Source organism: Pygocentrus nattereri, chromosome 4 (genome assembly GCF_015220715.1).
Source record: "Pygocentrus nattereri isolate fPygNat1 chromosome 4, fPygNat1.pri, whole genome shotgun sequence".
Taxonomy (NCBI): domain Eukaryota; kingdom Metazoa; phylum Chordata; class Actinopteri; order Characiformes; family Serrasalmidae; genus Pygocentrus; species Pygocentrus nattereri.
This window is the reverse complement of record NC_051214.1, coordinates 3,959,920-3,980,051: the sequence shown is the minus strand read 5'-3', so window position 1 is coordinate 3,980,051 and position 20,132 is coordinate 3,959,920. Positions and strand designations below refer to the sequence as shown.

General features: G+C 43.7%; 1 protein-coding gene across 2 annotated transcripts in view; it reads right to left on the bottom strand.

The window, feature by feature from the left end:
- Positions 1 to 17,658, bottom strand: part of gpatch2 (G patch domain containing 2) — a 25,792-nt gene extending 8,134 nt beyond the window's left edge. Inside the window, exons 1-10 of one of the 2 annotated variants that reach the window (XM_037538001.1) lie at positions 17,478 to 17,658; positions 15,200 to 15,721; positions 14,068 to 14,280; positions 13,437 to 13,501; positions 12,808 to 12,981; positions 11,480 to 11,526; positions 11,260 to 11,327; positions 10,226 to 10,259; positions 8,635 to 8,699; positions 7,213 to 7,301 (exon numbers count right to left, since the gene is read on the bottom strand). In XM_037538001.1, the coding sequence (XP_037393898.1) occupies positions 7,213 to 7,301; positions 8,635 to 8,699; positions 10,226 to 10,259; positions 11,260 to 11,327; positions 11,480 to 11,526; positions 12,808 to 12,981; positions 13,437 to 13,501; positions 14,068 to 14,280; positions 15,200 to 15,721; positions 17,478 to 17,527 (1,327 nt within the window). In that variant the 5' untranslated portion in view covers positions 17,528 to 17,658. The remainder of the gene's footprint in view (positions 1 to 7,212; positions 7,302 to 8,634; positions 8,700 to 10,225; positions 10,260 to 11,259; positions 11,328 to 11,479; positions 11,527 to 12,807; positions 12,982 to 13,436; positions 13,502 to 14,067; positions 14,281 to 15,199; positions 15,722 to 17,477) is intronic. The other variant, XM_037538002.1, reaches the window with a different exon arrangement.
- Positions 17,659 to 20,132: the final 2,474 nt, after the last annotated feature.

Below are 20,132 nucleotides of genomic sequence, written 5' to 3'. Positions count from 1 at the left end.
ATTAATGTATACCTCAGTTATCAACTAGAAGGTATTTTTATTTTTATTATTATTATTATTATTATTATTAATGTATACCTGTCAGTCATCAACTGACACATTCTGAACTCAAACAGCAGAATTTCACAATATTTATATTTAATATAAATATTGTAGCATTGAAGGCGGCGCTACCTACAGTTCTTTCCTTGTCTGTGTCTGTTTGTGTCCCTCTGGTTAAATAATGTTTTATTGATTTTCTAAGTACAGATTGTCTATAAATAACTCACTTATATAAGACATTTTCTGCCATTTCAGTGCACAATTCATTCACAGTGCACAGTTCAACATATTGGAAAACAATAAAACAGACATAACATGCCACATTTATACAGACCACTTCTATAATGGGTCTTATATTTATATTACGTTTTAATGCGGCAAATTCAGCAAATAAACCCGTGACTGTAGAGTCTCCTTCATTCAGACCAAAGCCGTCGTGGAGACGAAGACTAGCATTGTGCTCAAACACATCCTTACAACTAAAGATGAAAGAAGTGATTTGTTTGTAGATCATTTCCGGTACATGTTAAACGTTGTACACCATGTTTTATACAGACCTTCCACAAAGCTTATGAACCAGATAATCATAAAGCGCCGCTAAAATAACGAGTTTCTCTGTGGTTCTTAACATCAAGATGCAACGTCAGTAACAGTCTGTTACTGTAAAGCCAACAAGATTCACTGCCAATTACTTCCAATGACCAAAATCATCAGCGACCGTTGGCGCAGCCCTGCAATCCCACATAAAGAACACCAGGCACTGTAGGAGGAGGCTTCACACTGGCCACGTGAGCCTGACTTTGGGGGAAATTCACACTGATAGGGCAGACGAAGACCACGTAACGTGGCCCGTCTAAACCGGGTTACTGTAATGTGAAGTTTATCAGCAGCCCTGCAGCGTCTCTACACTCGCTTTACTTGTTCCAGATAACCTGTGGAACAGAACATCGCTCTTCAGACCAGAAGCAACATGCTCCCCTTGCCAGTTCTTAGGAGGAAATCTCTCTGGGCAGCAGTGACACTAATCAGCGGTGGAAAGAAAGTACTCTGCGACTTAAGAAGCTTTTTTGAGGATGCGTGCTTGAGCGGACTCTTTTTTTGAGCTTTGAAAGCTAAATCTCTTTACGCACGCTGCCGCGTTTCAGGAGAAAAGTAAAGGCAGTAACACTCCACGACCAGTGAAACCACTCAATTCAATTAAAATTCGTTTGCAGAGCGTGCGGCCGGGCCAAATTTCAATCGATGTCGGTTAAAATTTACCGACAAAAATGTCCAAACGGCGACTGATGCCTTAAACTGAAGAGGACAGCTGCTCGCTTACGATGGTGTACGTCTGTGAGCAGATAGCCAAAGAAAAAGGGCAAGTTTGACAAAGTTTAAGGCTTTGTTGACGCAGCAGGTGCATCCGATCTAGGACCACATATGAAAGTGGCTCAGGTCGGATTGGAAAACATCAGATCCGAGTCACAAACCTGGTAATGTGAACGCAGCCAAAGGCTCCTCACATATGTGGTCCTAGATTGGACACGTATCTGATTTTGCGGCCATGTGACCTTAATGTGACGCTCAGATCGGAATTCATGTGATCCCGAGTTAAATATAAATGCCAGGAAAGCAGATTTGGTGGCTTTCCGCCAGTTTAAGCGGGACCAGAAGTTCAGGGGAAACTGTGAGGACCTCAGACTATTTTATCGACTTCATTGAGGAACATTTTTCTCTTCCAAAGTAAGGAGAGTAATTTTAGCATCTTCCACCTCTAGTTAGGTTCATGTGGAGCAACGAAGCCAGAAATTTGGTCCTGAATATGGCGGTGACAATAGAAACATCCTGACTGAAAGCCTATGGATAACGCTAATCTCCATAGTTATTATTATTATTATTATTATTATTATTATTATTATTATTTCACTTATTTTTAGCTTCACTGCTTATTACTTACTGTAAACTCAAATTTATGAGTGTAAACAAAGCACGGGGGCTCTTGGTGAACAGAACTATTACAGCTCTTTACATTCAAGTCGATTATTGGTCAATTAATTAACATCAACAATTAAACATCAAAATATTTTTACAACGGCCGCCACAAAGCAGCTTCACAGAAACCCGGGTCAAAGCCCCAAGCGTGGAAGCCGAGAGCGACAGCGGCAAGAAAAGCTCATTCACAGCAAGAGGAAGAAACCCTGAGAGGAACCAAGTCTCACCCCAACCTCCCCCTTACTAAATAAACCTGCACGAAAGGGTTTAAAGAGAAAAAAACCACATCATTAACCATGTAAGTGACTGACGATCTGAGCCAAATCGAAACCAATCCAACCTCCTGCTGTAAGAAGATTCCCTGATGAAGTCACTTCAGTCACAACACGCTGGCCTCCAGCAGTTTTGATGTCTGAGCCCTATTAAACAAAGGCCTTTCACCTGTCTGGCCCACGTGAGCACCTCAGGTCCAAGTGTTAAAGAGAAGCCGATCCGACAGCTACGTCAGATGCTGATTCTCGGGCTTCCCGCTGCTAAAAAACCGCTTGAGAGTCTCTCCATTCAAACAGAAGGAAAAAGGACTGGGCTGCATGTCCACGATTAATGCATATAGAACAATCACACGTTCAAGATCACCTCACATAATAAACAGTACACTTCTGGTAGCACTTCAGCCTGGGTGGTCATTATAATGCCCTTATGAAGCTCTTATCAAGGCAATAGGAGGTAATTACTACATTATTAAGCAACAACTACTGTGAATTAAAACACCTTTCTAGAGCATCTTTATTTGTATATTTATGATTATCCTTTTTATACTAAACTTTCAGTCACCATATATGGGCATTTATTAAGCCAATAACTGCTACTTATTACTAATTAACCGGTTGCTGATTACTATGACATAGAATGGACAAATAAAAGTCCTCTGAAAATGCCTTATTTACCTCAGTTACGGTTTAATGTAATTAATACTGAGTTAATGACCAACAACTGGCGTTATCAGCAGCATATATTGCCTCCCTACACAGGGATCTAGTGATTAAACACAGCAGCAAATGATCTGTTGCTATTATTTTAGTAGCACTTGCCTCATTTATGCACAATCAATATGCTACATTAGAAAAACATGAATCCTTCTTTTCATTACGTTCTCCATCACATAAAAACATGAAATCCTCAAATTTTCATTATATTATAAAGCAGGCAACTTTAAAGCTATACTGACGCTTTATGAGTGGGATCTTCACCGACACCAAAATATAAACGAAACCGTAACATCGCACGATTTTATCGGCCGACTGATATCAGCTGGGCTGAAGAGACAATTACGAATATTCCCTCTCTTCAGTGCTCCAGAGGCTCCAAACGTCCTCAAAGCAGTCAAAACAGTGTCTCAGACAGTAGGCAGTGTTTTGATAACCAGTTCATGCAGCAATTTTCTGTGAGGGAGCTTTTAGAGGTGGACGTCTGGTTCCTATCACCTCTACTGTGAACAACTCAGTTTCTCTATACTGGAGCATGTGACAAACCACTCCGAATGACTCCTTACATCTTGACCATTTCATTGAGCGGAAACATATGTGAATCTTAACAAGACGATGCATGTTTTGTGACTGTTCAGTAAGTCAGCTCAGTGACGGTGACAGCCCTGTACACATCTACAGCTCAGCCCTGTAGTGTGAAGGCAGCCGCTCTGTCTCTCTATCCACTCCACGTTAATCCACCTCCTCCTTTCTGACGCCTCTACCCTTAAACTTTAAATCCATTTCTTAGAAAACACAACTCTGACCCGCTGAACTCCGACCCTCCAGCCTCCCCAACCCACAACCCTCTGCCCTGCAGAGATCCGCAGTGGTAAAATGCTTTACATCATCCTCTGGCCCAGGACCCGGGCAGGAAGTCATGTGTTCTAATCAGGCAATGGGATCAACAGTGAACGGTCATCGATGGCCAGACATGCCAATCTGGTCTTGTGACCACACGCTGGTGCAGAAGCTAGTGTTCACCCAGAAAACGTGCAGAGAGGAGAATTCCCACTCTGCGGCGTCTTCCCGTTTTTCAGATGCTAGAGGGCGCTCCTGAGCGAGCCTAAAATGAACGGGCTGACATGGAGCCTTTGAGCAAAACCACGGTTTATAAATATTTCAACATTTTTAAATGTAAAAGAATCCAATCATTTCCTGAACACAGGGCAGCATAAAACATTTTAACACCGCCGTTTTATTTTTAAGAGCTTTTAAACTCATGCAGGTCCGTGACATCAGTGAGCGCAAACAGCCAATGAGCTGCTCCGCTCGCCCATCGATCATCACTCTCTAGCAGTAAAGCCCGCCTTCTGCTGCCCAAAACCCGTTTGCTATGGATAAAAGGAAATATATCAACAAGATCTCTTTTTTTAATGAAATACATACTTCTACTTTTTAAAATTAAATAAACGATCTGGGCGAATGATTAGAAACTATTTTGAGTTCTTGTTTTTAGCCGTTAAGCTCCATTTACTCCCATTCATTGAGGACTCACTCACCCTCTGCTGTTTACCAGCCCTGTTTTTGATATAATAGGGGAAATAGGAAGTGGCCAGACTCCTCATGAACCAGCTCTGGTGTTTACCCACACCAACAACCACACACCATAACCCGAGGGGGAATGCTGGAAGAAGAGCCTAACGTGGACAGGTAGAACCTACAGAGGAGCCTAGTACTTACACAGCATAACCAATAGCAGCGCTGCTGCTCAGCACACAGAGATGGTTGGATAGCTTCTCTGAAAAACAACCCTCAGAGGCTAAGAGATTAATGTGGCAGCACGGCTCGTCTTCAATCTGCCCAAGTTCAGCCACGTCACCCCACTGCTGCGCTCCCTTCACTGGCTCCCTGTAGCTGCACGCATCAGATTTAAACCCTACTGCTGGTCTACAAAGACAAAAAGAGACCAGCCCCCACCGACTTGATGGCAGTGGTGAAATCTCAAACTGTACCACGAGCCCTTCGAGCTTCAAGTACGGCTCGGCTTGACCCGCCATCCTTCAAGGCATGGTTGAGATCTTCCCACTGAAATGAGCCCCTCTAATAAAAGAGCATCACTTCATTAACAGCTACCGGCGCCGCTCTGTAGGCGACCCTGCCCGTCTGCAGGGACAGCAGAGGAGGGGAAAGTTCAGCTCCTCACTGCTGGGCTTTAGTCACATTTAGGGATCATACGACTTCAAAGAGGGGGGCAATTATTCTTCAGTGATATGAAGCTGAATTGAGAGATTCTCCAGATTATCATTTGAATTTTCATCATCAACATCAGTGAGAAATTCAGCTGAGAAAAATCACCCAAAATCCTGATAGTACTGCTCTGCTTTTTGACCTTCAAATTCAAACAAATGTTTAAAACAGCGACATGATTCACACATCAGATCTCTCAGACTCTGCTTCACCATCCAGAGTGACTTCATCCACCTGTGACCATCCATCAGGCAGAGATGCAGCTCCAAAATCGCCCAAAACCCACTCGCTGCTGTTATAGCTCTGCATTTAGTCTTCATATTATAAACAAAGGGTTTAAAATAGTGACACGATTCATACATCAGAACACTCAGCATAACCTGCCATCACTGAGACTGAGAGAAACCAGCTCCAACATCCCACAACTAGAAATACAGCACAAACACACAGCCGGATCACTGTAAAACCTGCTGTTAGCTCTGCTTTAGCCTTCATCTGGCAACAAAAGGGTTTAAAACAGCAAAGCAAATCACATCACAGTGACCATCAGGACTGTGTGTCCAGAGTGACTCTGTGGAGATTTTAGCAATGATCCAGTCAGTAATCCAGCTGAGAAAACCACCATTCAGATACTTTGTTTACCTCCATTTAAAACCCCAAGATCAACGTGTTCAGTACAAACGTTTCCATCGTGTCTCAAACTGTCCTCCTAAGATCTATCGCTCAGTCTCTGAGCTACACGAAAGATGAAAGGCATTTGACGGAACCTCGGATCACACATTTTGGTTCTGCCCCCCAAAATTTCCTCTTTTTGGGCTGATATATTTAAACGGTTTTCCTAAGTGTACAATACTTACCACAGAGTCAAGAGAAGACAATGTCTGGCATGATTTTTGGGAAAAATGATTGTCAAAGATTATTTGCAAATCTGAAATCTGAGTTGGAAATCTGAAATGGCTTCCTCAGTTCTCTCTAAAATATTTTAACAAAAGCTCATTGAAGAAATACAAAGAGATGAAGCAGCTGTGGCTTCCCTCTTGGTAACCTGCCTTCATTTACACCCTCCAGATCCTTTAAGAACGTCATGCTTATATTTTTAAGTATGATCAATTATCATCTCATTTTTAATTGCTGTTGTTTTAGCCACAGGTTCGATGCGTGCAGCTTTCTTTTTAGTTTTTTCTTACTGTGGGGTGATTTTTTTTTTTTTATTTCAGCCAGACACTGAAGGACGACTGACTGTCGAGCTCTCCTGCTACCCACTTCAGACCAGCTGCCCACGCCCCAGCTACCACCACCTGCCTTAGACTAGCTGCCCACCCTACACTGATGTTTTCATAGACTCCCAGCTATTCCTACTACTAACACTACTGCTATTAATATTAGTAGTATAATAACTCTGTAGATAGTCTGACCAGAGGAGGACGGGTCCCCCCTGGTGAGCCTTGGTTCCTCCTAAGGTTTCTTCCTCAGCTCTGAGGGAGGTTCTCCTTGCCACTGTTGCTCCTGGCTTGCTCACCTGGGGGTTTTACATTCTTGTTAAAACTCTGTCTTTACTGGAATTCTGTGAAGCGGCTTTGTGACAACATCAGTTGTAAAAAGCGCTACAAATAAATTTGATTTGATTGCTTGAGCACCGTAGGAAGGGGAGGGGGTCATATAGTAGGATGTCCTCAGTTAGCCAGATAACCACTGCTCGGGCAGTAACTCAAAAAAGACCAATTCCTTCTCATAATGTAACACCTACCCCTGAATAATGGGAGAAATAGTTCATGGTTTAAATGCATCGCACTTCATTTATTCTGTTCTCCTGAAGACGTACGAGTGACACGAGTAACGTAACTCTTATTAAGTCAATAACTGTAATGTGATTAGAAGAATTTAAACTGGAGCACCCTGCACTAATCGGTTACAGGAAAAAGTAATCACATTACTGCGTTACTCTGTAATGTAGGTGATACATAAAAGGGGTGTATGTTACCTGTGGAAGAGGGGGCGCCCATAGGAGCAGCCTTGCGTCTTCTCTTCACGTCCCCCGTGCACAACGAGCCGAGGTGACCGCTGGTCTGCCTGTTCACACACACACACACACACACACACACACACACACAGTAGGCTTGTAAGACTGTGTAATATACTACTGCTGAGGGCAGTCGTGGGCTGGAGGTCAGGGAACCATCCCTGTGACCGGAAGGTCGCCGGTTCAATCCCCAGCACCGACAGTCCATGACTGAGGTGTCCTTGAGGATAGGGCTGCCCACCGCTCCGGGCTAGTGTGCTCACTGCCCCCTAGTGTGTGTGTTCACTAGTGTGCATGTATGTGGGTGTTTCACTGCACGGATGGGTTAAATGCAGAGGTCTGATTTCACAGTGTGCAAAACACAGAGAGAAATTGTTGTCAATTCTATTCTATTTCTATTCTTCTGTCTAGCCACTGGCACTGATGATGGCAGATAGCATTTAGTATTAGTTACATAATTAGCATTTATAGTTTAGTTTGCAGCGGGCAGGTATTGTGGCTATACTGGGATGGCCCTACGAAGCATATTTACAGTCACCCAAGCATATTTTATTCAAATTTAACCATCTCAAAAACATTCTGTATTGCTTCTCATGTTACTCAGGATAACATACTTATTCCACAAAAACGTTTCCTTCTTTACTGCAAACTATACAAGCTTCTTCTTCTTCTTCTTCTTCTTCTTCTTCTTCTCCCCTTTAGGGCCCGCCACAGCCGATCATCTGCCTCCATCTTGCCCTATCCACTGCCTCCTCTACTTTCACACCAACCATCTCCATGTCCACCTTCACTACACCCATAAACCTTCTCTGAGGTCTACCTCTTCTCCTTCTGCCCGGCAGCTCCATCTCCAACATTCTTTGCCCAATATATCCACTATTCCTCCTCAACACATGTCCACACCATCTCAACCTGGCCTCTCTGGCTTTATCTCCAAACTGCTCCACCTTCACTGTCCCTCTGATCTGCTCATTTCTAATCTTGTCCATCCTGGTCACTCCCAACGAAAATCTCAGCATCTTCATCTCCGCCACCTCCAGCTCAGCCTCCTGTCTTTTAGACAGAGCCACAGTCTCCAAACCATACATCATAGCAGGATGCACTGCTGTCTTGTAGACCTTCCCTTTCACTCTTGCTGCTATCCTTCAGTCACACATCAGCCCTGACATCCGTCCGGTACAGTACTTTATCTGAATACCTCATCACGTAAAATTACTGGAATAAGTTTGGATTTCTGTGTTTGAATAACACCACCTTCCACCCCACCACCACCGCCACACCCCCATACAGCTACACACACAGACAGGCCAGCGCCTTCAGACTAACAGGGCACACCTGTAGAGGAAACTGTCAGAGCTGTTAGGCGAAGATTCAGGTGGTTACCTGCTAGCAGTCTTTAACGAGCAGCTCCTCCGGTGGCCTCGGTCCGCTCTGGAATCCCAGTGGCACTGCGCACACGTAACACACACAAAGAAAGCACTTAGACACACTAGACACACAGAGCCAGCTATACACACACTGTACACAAACCACATGGACAGTCTTAAACACAGGCAGCTCTAGTGCAGTTACACACTCAACAACTACTGCCAAAATCATGCTGATGTAATGACATGATATTTTATTCATAGGAGCTGATATACACATTTCAAGCAAATCAATGGAATGTAGCACGTTTTGAAGCACATGCAAGACATGATGCATGTGCACAAACACACAGACTAAAAATAGACATCAATCATACGTTCAAGAGCCACAAACCCTTAAACCGGTACTACGTCCTGAACGACGGGGTAGCTTAGTCAGATATCGGCAAACACTGACGGCGGTGATCATCATCACTGGAGAACTAGACTAGACTCATTTAAACAGCCTGCTAATCAATATTAGATTGTATATACACACATATCGCTGCTGTCGGAACAAAAACATGCATCTCCAAAACGGTAACTTTACAGGAGAGGGAAAAAACCTACTTTACTTTTTAATGCAAGTCAATGGAACCAGAATTTTTTTCCAAGTCATTTTTGGCCGTTTGTTTGGTTCATTCATCATGAAATTCACACCGCATTTAAAGGGGTAGACGAATTTTCAAATTATGTGAAAGCACCAAAAATGGAGATATGAGGTTTTGTCCCGACAGCGGCGATATACGTACATGTGCGTGTCCTTTTTACTGTTAATGCGTTCTTACTATGGATTAATGAGCAAATGGACTACATTGTCCCATCTCCGCTGGCGGTTTTGCCAACTGTAAAATCATGAAAATAGATCATGTTTTCCACCCCAGTGTTTCCACTATATCAATGGAAAAATCTGAATTTCCATAAATCTGTCAGTTACGCTACAGCTCAACCACTGAAACGTACACAGCCATCTAAAGGTGCACTACAGAGAACCTCTGATTTCCTTACAGTGGTGGTGATGGGAACCAGGGGCCGCCTTGGCTACAACTCAAATATAGCCAAGTTATTCACTAGAGTCTTGAGTTTTATATGGAGTGTTGATGATGCGGAAAACAGAAGTAAAATAGAAAAAAAGAAGTTTTCTTTGGGGACTATTTCTTTGCCTCACAATGCCCTGCAAGTACCCCTCCACCACGTCGCTGCTGTCGGAACAAAACCTCATTACTACAGTTTTTCACATGATTTGAAGACGTCTATTGCCCTTTACATTGTGTGTAAATTTCATGAGGAATGGACTAAAAGAAAATGTCTTGGAACGTCTGGTTCCGTTGACTTCCATTAAAAGTAAAGTAGGACCGTTTTGGAGACGCGAGGTTTTGTTCCGACAACAGCGATACGCACTTTAGTCATAAAGCCTTGAGGGACGGCAGTACATATTAGCTTTTCAGGCCTCAGAGAGAACAAGTACATTTTCCTCTGAGTGCCTCCTTGCGTATAATCAGACACTACAAACATACTTCATCTCCCTCTCGCGCACACAATCACACCGGGTGCGTTATCTGACTGACCTGTTCACGCCTGGATCCGGCACTGAACCACGGGCTGCAGAGCAAAAGATAAACATCAAAATGAAACCGGGTTGTTTATTACTGACGATCTGTTGCCTGTAAGCACAAGGCAGAATAGCACCTACGATCTCCAGACAAACCGCTCACACGAGAGTTTATGTTGAGTCATTAATATCACCAAAACGGCTGCTGATAAAACACTAAGTGGCTTGTTTTATACTGTAACCGACTAAATGCTCCAAAATCAGAAGCAGCTTTTCAATGGCTCTGTTCTCATAGGTGGCCCGTTCAGGTGGATACAGGGAAAAAGGAGAGCTTAAACATATTTTCATTTATTTTACTGTAAAATGCAAAAATTGTGGTTGTCACTGTCTGCTGCCCCTTGATGAGGCATTCTTTACATCATGGATTTATTTATTTTTTATTTGTGTTTAATATGACTGCATTTATTCAGGAAAATTATTTGGAATAATTATATTACGAAGGCCTATATAGACGTGCGCTTTTTTCATATACTGTAACACATCGCCACAAACTATTAATTAAAAAATAATAATAAATTGTATGATAAACATGGAAACTGAACTACTGTTATAAAAAAAACTGTGCCAAAATGAATTATTCTAACATTTCAAGTAACATACTCTTAATACTCATCATTATAAATCTGTAACAACAGTGAAAATTCTTTAATATTTGAGAAGCTGTACTGTTTGAACTTGTTTGAGATCCCATTCTTAATCCATAGGGTTTAATATGATGTCCACGGCACCTGGGGAGCAATCGGGGGTTAGGTGTCTTGCTCAAGGACACCTCAGTCACGGACTGTCAGTGCTGGGGATTCAACCGGCGACCTTCCGGTCACAGGGCCATTAAAGTAGTAATGTAGTAAATTATGTACATTTTAGTTCCCTATAAATAGCATCGGTGACACAGAAATTCAGTTGGGAGCTTGTTAGTTTTCCAACTCCCGGTTGTATATATTGTATACACTGCACTTTCAAGTACAATGAGGGTGTAAAGAAACATCTTACTCATGAGCATGAGGGTCCTGCGACAATCTGGGCAGCCTCTCCGAACATCCAGCTACTTGAGAAGCGCTCTGGAGGAGGATATGAATGAACACAGAGCAGCAGTGAGTGAAGTGTTTTAGTGTAAATACTTGAAGTGTAACAACAAAGCCTTGTTGCAGTGTGATGGATTTAGGACCATAAACACCAAACATATATATAGACATACAGTACATACACACACCTGAGCCTGCTGCAGAGAGGCCTGTCGAGCCAGCCTGGCCTGAAACCCTGAAAAACACCACACATACACAGAGTCAAGCACGTTCAGAGCTCAGTAATTCTACTCCAAGCGCAAAGAGGAAGTCTGCCATCTAGAGGACGTGCATAGGAACTGCAGTGTGCCTGCTTTTGGACATTCACAGAGCTCATTATCGCAATGCATGAGCCACGGCCAGATGTAGATACATATCTTCTTCTTTCGGCTGCTCCCTTTAGGGGTCGCTACAGCGGATCACCTGCCTCCATCTGGCCCTATACACTGCCTCCTCTACTTTCACACCAACCATCTCCATGTCCACCTTCACTACATCCATAAACCTTCTCTGAGGTCTACCTCTTCTCCTTCTGCCCGGCAGCTCCATCTCCAACATTCTTCGCCCAATATATCCACTATTCCTCCTCAACACATGTCCACACCATCTCAACCTGGCCTCTCTGGCTTTATCTCCAAACTGCTCCACCTTCACCGTCCCTCTGATCTGCTCATTTCTAATCTTGTCCATCCTGGTCACTCCCAACGCAAATCTCAGCATCTTCATCTCCGCCACCTCCAGCTCAGCCTCCTGTCTTTTAGACAGAGCCACAGTCTCCAAACCAGACATCATAGCAGGACACACTGCTGTCTTGTAAACCTTCCCTTTCACTCTTGCTGCTATCCTTCTGTCACACACCAGCCCTGACCCCCGTCTCCACCCACTCCATCCTGCCTGCACCCTCTTCTTCACCTCTTTTCTACACTGTCCATTGCTCTGGATGGTTGATCCAAGATATTTGAAGTCATCCACCTTTACGACCTCTACTCCTTGCATCTTCACCTTTCCACCTGCCTCCCTCTCATTCTCACACATGTATTCCGTCTTGTCTCTACTGACCTTCATTCCTCTCCTCTCCAGATTCTTCAGATGTAGATACATATAATTTCCTTTCATTTTAAATCTGTGGCCAGAATTATGTTCATCATCTATACAGTTGTATCTGAAATGTTGAATACAAACTGATTTCACAGCTTTTAATGGTGTTTTTTTGTTTTTAATGTTGCACCCAATCTTTCCCCCAATATGTTTAGCTCAGCAAATAAACATGAATTGTGCATTAAAATGTGCAGAAGTCCGTTTTCTGCCGCGGATGTGTTAACAGTACACGTTAGCTCTCGAGGCAATGTCGGCAAAAATGAGACAAATGTGCAGAATTCCCCTTTAAATCATATAAACCAACAGATAAAACTAAAAATCCTGCTTTATGGGGAAAAAGGCAGGTTCACAGTGAGCAGCGCCGTACGTGGGCACCTACCTCTCTGTGCTCCCTGTGACATGAGCGGAAAGGCCCCAGTGAGAATGCTGTTGAACACTGGGTCGTTAAGGTCCAGCTCGTCAGACTCCCTGTCCCACCATGGGACCACGCCCGCTATTCCACAAGCCCCGCCCGCCTCGCCCTCATAGAACCAATCGCTCTGCTCGTCATCGCCTTGGCAACAGCAAAGAACAAACAAAAGAGGAACGTTAGCTTATCGTGCACCAGACTCCTCTATGGAAAGGGCTCTCGCATCCCATCTTTAAATGTACTAGACTGTGACTGGGGCAGGTGGGACCCTCAAGGCTCCATCTCAGTGCCTTCAGTCAGGGAACATAACTGAACCATAATCCACTGAGATGATCTGTTCTAAGCCGGACTGACTCCACACCCCCCGCCTCGCCTCGCCTCCAGGCTTTTATTCTAAAACATTCGGTTATGAAAAGGAACAAATACCAACTTTTCACCTGGAGGAACTGATTTAAGCTTCACAATCAGACCTTAGAACCACTGCTGGAGCTTTGAAAAATGTGCCTGAAGAGAAGCTTCAATTCTAACGGCGTATGAACTACACACAGTGAAACACAAAGAACAAAAAGATCAAGTACAAAACGAGTTTAACTCGTTACCTTGCCTTCCTTCATCATTGGTGTACAGACCTCCGTCACTGCTGTTACTCACACTGCTGGTTTCACTGTGAACACATTCAGAAAGACGGTTAGATTTCATCGTGAACACGACCGCTCACTACGGATTAAACCTTCAGCAAGGAAACGATACTGATGGGTCAGATGATTACATAAATATCATTTATTTAATCGGCAGAAAAGTCCGTATATTATATATATATATATACAATGAATATATAAAATGTCTTTGATGTATGTGTTATAAGGCAAAACAGGCAATGTTCCATATTTAAAGTCAGAAGACTCGTGTAGGGTCACTGGTGCTTTTGGATAGTAAATAAAAAGGTGATATTTGTGTTGTAAACACAGTGACTCCTGGTTCCCATCACCACCACTGTAAAGAAATCTGAGTCTCTACACAGAACCACTGGTAGAACCTCCCGGAGAACTTGAAGGACACGTGTGATGGTTTAGGGATGGTCACTGCTTGGACGCAGGCTTCCATAATTCCTTAGCTCCGATAGATTTATGTGCCAAACTAGTGATTCACACATACCTCAACAGCCCTTTCAGTCCCTCACAGCAGAAAAAGGAGGAAGAAGAGTAAAGACAGGAAAGACCAAACACTAACCACCTGTCACTCATGTCCTCATCTGATCCCTTGTGCTCCTCAAACTCCATTTTGTCCTTTCCGGACTGCCCCACCTCCTCGCTCTCCACGACCACGCCCTCGTCCGTAGCGTCCAGCGCCAGCCGGGGTGCGGCCAGTTTCCTCTTCTTCACTCGGTCCTTGCTCGCCTCGTTTCCTTTCCCTTCTTCCGCGAGTCCAGCCTCTCTATTAGGGCTGCACCATATGGACAAAACAGAACTACTGTGATTATATATATATATATATATATATATATATATATATATATATATATATATATATATATATATATATATATATATAAATATAAACAAACATATGGAATGTATCGATTCGGGTACTGGTATCAGGTATTGACCCAATACGGTACCTATTTACAATTTTTAAACACACACAATCACAAGCTCTTCCCCAATACAGGTGGAGACACATAGGGCAACAAAACGGAGGCGAAAAAGTTGATATTTGCTACCAAAGTCAACATATGTTGACTTTACTCCGCTTAACTGAAATGAATTGTGAGGTATAAACATTAACAGGGTGACTTTTTTTGGTTAAACTGTCTTCGTACATTAAGCTGTAGAGTAATTTATAGAAAATAATCACATTTTAAGCAGCAGCCACAGAATTGGTGAGAAAACTTAGATACTTTCCCCAAATCATTCAGCTTTTTAAACACAGAGCACCAACTCCGTGTGATCGTATTTGCGAGTATGTCATGTTCTACTTTGCAACTCCAGATATGTGCATGATGCCAAGGACGCATTCCGAACTCGGCTAAAGAGGCAGAAATGGCACAGCTGGACTCATCCTTGTCTTTACCCTGAACTCGAAATAGACACTTATGCTTGATAAAAGTTGGAACACTTAGAAATTAGCCAGTAAAAACAATTCAGCAGCAGCTGCCTCAAAACGTATTTTTGTTTGCAACACACCTGTGCCAGGTATTTGCTGTTCTTAATGGATTGGTTCAGGTGTGTAGAGCAAATATTCGGACCACAAGCACTGATTACACAACTAAAAGTCTCACTCTAATGACTTGAAAATCTCACCAAACTTGGCAACCCCAGCCCAACACCGCAAAACAATTAAACAACACATCACGTGGTCTTACTCTCTACTGCCGCTGCTGCCACCTGGTGGTTTAGGAACAGGTGGGGCCAGCATGGTGGTGACCTCTAGTGGCGGATCCACGGCCATGCGCTTCACTTTCCTCCTCCTGCGCAAGCTCCTGGTTCCGAGTCCGTCGACCAACTCCTCATGCCACAGCGGCCGCTTGGCCCTGCCAGAGTCGTGAGTGCGGCGTTTGGCGCCCAGGTGCTCGTCGGAGTCGCTGTTGTTGTTGTCGCGGGCGTGAGCGCCCCCCGCTGCGGCGGAGGATGAGGATCGGTAGTCCTTGTGCTCCTCCAGGCTGGACTCGGATCCCTCGCTCAGGTGGCAGGTGTCCCAGGACGGGTGAGGGTTGTCGGAACGGCGCTTTCTCCCGCGGCGCTTGCGCGCCTGCCGCTTCAGCAGGCAGCCCACAGCCAGGGCGTGGTCCCCCCCATCTCCGAACCCGCCGCGGGCCTGCTCCGAACTCTCCTCCAGCGCTGACACCAGATCGTGGACCAGCTCGTCCATCGTCCGGCGAAAGTGCCTGAGCAAACGACACAAAAAGAAGAGAAAAAGAAGAGAAAAAGAAAGAGTGTGAAGATTACATATTGAATTATTTTAATTAGGGAACTGCAGGCCAAAGATGATATCTGATATTTTTCATAGGCATATCTGCATAATAATATTATAATAAACACAAAATGATGAATAATATTGAAATTAGCAATACAGGGAAATGTACAATACTTAAAACACTTAAAAGTGCAGGAAAATAAATGAGATTTTTTTCCATTATTATAGATTTTTTTTAGCTAAAAATCCTGCATCAGCTAAATTTTCTGATCTTATTCCAAAATACAATAAACACCTTATTACATGACCAGGCAATATGACAATATTTATCATTAGTGTGACAAACTGCATCACAATATGCCACCATATGCTGGATATTGTCAGGGGTTAAATACCTCCCAACTGCATGTTTGGCTGTAAAGAGAGCGAGACGAGTCCTGTTTTATTGGATCTGGCGCAACACAGTCAACAGCTGTTCTTACACTTAGAAATGAAGCTTCTGTTCAGGAACATTTCTCGTTCATCAAGGTATAAACAGTCTAAACGTTCCCTCAAAGGTTCTGCAGTGGTTCTAAGGTCTGATTGTGAAGCTTAAATCAGTTCCTTCAGGTGAAAAGTTGGTATTTGTTCCTTTTCATAACCGAATGTTTTAAAACAGAGCAAATATATGGACTGGAGCAAATTTCCATGCTGGCAATGAAAGGCAGAACGCATATCGAAGGGGAAGGCCTGGAAATGAAAGAGATGAAAGAGGGGACATAAACTCTGTCAAATGGGTTTATGTATGCTTTACAACACATGAACGGTTATCAATTACATTAGAAACACTTTGATAATCATTAGCTGTCAATAATGGCCATTTATCGTCATTATAAATGATAATTTATCCATTTTTTTGAACCAGGTCGCGGCAGAAGGAACATGCAGGCCGCTGTAAGGCACAGTCCCCTAGGAAAAACTCACATTTTGAGATTTATGGTTATTTTAACATCACGAACATTCATCTAAGAGCTCAGAAGGTTCTCTGGTGGTAGCTGTGCTGTTGTCATGGCGACCCCTGGTTCCCTTGACCACCACTGTAAAGACATCTGAACCCTTTCACAACAAACCGCTCTGAACGAACCTGTTCACCTCCCAAGGGCTGAAATAGCCACGAAACTAGTCGGAAAGTTTGGTGGAATTCCCCTTTTACGCACTGACGATATCCAGACACGCTAAGAAAAGCCTGTTTAGACAGAATTGGTCTCGACGGGGTTAAAGCGGGGGGTGAAGCAGACAGAGACGGTGGAGGAGAAAGTGGACATAGGAGCGCGACCGTGTTGATGGAGATGCCTCTAAAGGGGGTTTTACCGTGGAGTTAGACCCTAAGCGTGGCTTGTAATCGTGGCTTTATGGTGATTAAAGCTCTCCGGACGCGGAGCTGGCCGCAGCCGTCTGACGTCAACAATGGCAGGAGCCCGTGGCGTTTAATGCTAAGCTAAACGGCCGACAATGCGCAGAACTGGACGCGGGAAGGCGACAAATGCAGCCGCTACCGACGCGAAACAGCAGGAAAGCGAGGGGCAGAGGGTGAAATTAAGAAAAGAGACAGCAAAACAATGAAATGGAGACGGGGTGGAGACGCAAACAGCAGTCCGGCTCGGCTCGGCTCGGCTCGGCTCAGCCCGGCTCAGCACGGCCGGCTTCCCCACTCACCGCCGCCACAAACTACAGGCTACAGAACTCACCAGCTGGTTCCCGCTTTACCGAAGTTCTTTATATCAGCTGCACGGAACATTAACCCCACCCTAGACCACCATTAACATCTTATGGGGAAAGAAAAAATAGCCCAAAAAAAAAACAACAACAAACGCGGTGGACGGGCTGCGACAAGGAGGCCACCATAGTGGCTCGCATTAAAACAGAGGAAACAGGTTAAAAGTCCCCCTCCCAGCGGGTCGCAGGGCGTGGCCACGTTTTACAAAATAAAAGTCTGCTTGAAAATCGGCTGTGCGACCCTCTCGCTGCAGTGTTTGGTTTTTCCGCCGATTTAACGTTTCCTTGCTGTGGAAAAGATAAGGTGCGCCCTGAAAGGCAACACTGCAGCATTTTATTCCAAATGGAATCCTTTTTTTAATTTTAATTCACTTCAGGTTATGCCAGCTGACAGAGGGGATTCTTTATTTGTTTATTTTAATTAATTTATTTGTTTGTTTCTTTATTATTTGTTTATTATTTACTTTTAAATAATTGCAATATATATTTTTGTCATAATGATTATGCAATTTCTAGTTATAATTTATGTGTTTGAGGAAGTCTTTTAATGTGTGGATCTAGATCAGAGTAGGCCTTGAGTAGGCCTAGATCCGAGAGGCTTGAGTAGGCCTAGATCAAAGAGGCTTGAGTAGGCCTAGATCAGAGAGGCTTGAGTAGGCCTAGATCCAAGAGGTTTGAGTAGGCCTAGTTCAGTGATAAAAGGAGTGGAAGGTGCCGTCCACGGCCACTAAGTGGCCTACTTGCAATTCGAATGATCTGAGCCAAGATCTGCCTTCCTCATGACGTTATTGTGTTCAGCTGCCAGCTTAGTCAGATTAAAAATGTAAACATTTGAAGCTTAAATTCGAAAGATTAGAAACGTTAACTGGCACATCAAGGCGCATCTGTGAGGCCTAAACATGAAAGGAAATACAGCCACTGAGATCTTGGCGGGCGAATTATCTAATGTTGACCATTCTGAGATGGTTGTGGGCGTACTATAAGAATGTCTAAGTTATAGGCTTGTTTTGAGTCATTTTATTAAGCATTGCTTCAAGCATATTTCTAAATATAAGCAAAATGATTGGCCAGTATGGTGAGATCATTTTGCTTAGAAAAAAAAAAGCTTAAATAATTGTCAAAAGCTAAATGAAATAATATAGTATTAGTACTACAGTCATCTCAAAATGAGAAATATTACACAAATGGAGTACTTTTTAAGATAATTTCATTTGTAGTAATATCTTTTTTTTGTGCAGTGGCCTTTAATGCTGGTTCAAACACGCTCTCATCCACTTAGACTCTCCGAAATGGCATCTCAAGAGTCTCTACCTGACTTTTTTAGCTTGAATGATGACCGTTAGATGAGGTCTCTAAAGGGGCGAAGACAGGAGCAAACACCCCAACCCAAAACATTTCATTTACTGAGCTTAAGGCCATCCTGACAAGTACCTCTCACTACATAGCCATGAGTCCACAAGGTGGGGCTGGACCTACATCCAGTTTCTTTTGGTCTAGCAGTGGTGTCACAGGATACCACCACCTGTTTTCTTTGGCACTTGCAGTCATAAGCAATATATTGATAAAATAGACTTTCTAGGCCACTTTTTCTCTGATATAACACACCACTGCTTCATAAACACCATGAAACATATCGCTGTTGTCAGAACAAAACCTCGTATCTCCAAAAGGGTAACTTTACAGGAAAAGGAAAAAGCCTGCTTTACTTTTAATGTAAGTCAATGGAACCGGACGTCTTTCCAAGTCATTGTGGCTCGTTTATTTTGATCCATTTGTCATGAAATTTACACTCCGACAGCAGCGATATATTTCACATACCTTTTTCGTGAAATTACAGGAGTAAACGTAATGTAAACCACGCAGTCCCACCCAGATCGTCATGTAGACCAATGAAAACCTGACACAGGAGGAGCTGGATGTGGATCCAGGAAAACCAGCACATGTTGTTTTTTTGATGGTGGTGTGTTGGTCAACCAGTTTGACCATGTTGAGTGACCAGCTAAAGCAGCACCAGACCAGCATCAGGCCAGCATGAACCAGTTCAGACAAGCATGGAATTTGTTTTCTCCAGCTCCTTACACTAAATTCCCAAACTGTCGTCACCACTGAGCAGCTTTGTGACAGAAGAACAGCTGAACAACCTGGAATCAGCCAGAAATGAACCCAACACCATTCGCCAGACGTGTCTGATCTTCAGAGTCGGACCAAATCAGACTGAGCCGTAAAACTGAGCCAATATCAGGTTCAGCTCAGTTTGGTCAGTTTGATCAGATCAGTGTTAATGTTGTTTTGTTCCAGCCGGTCTGTAAAGCTTCTTACAGCCCGTTTAGTTTGGCGAATGGTGTTGGGTTCATTTCTGGCTGATTCCAGGTTGTTCAGCTGTTCTTCTGTCACAGCTGCCGACTGAAAAGCTGCTCAGTGGTGACGACAGTTTGGGAATTTAGTGTCGTCTCGTCTTCAGAGTCGGACCAAATCGGCTGTCGGTCAGATGTGATCTTAACAGCGTCCGTTTTCAGTTTGTGGCGAAGTCAGAAGTAGAAACGTTCAAATGGCCTGAGCGTCTCCTACAGCTGTCAGAGTCGTTGCTTAGCAACGGCGTCTCAGTGGAGTGATAGTCTTTGTGAAAA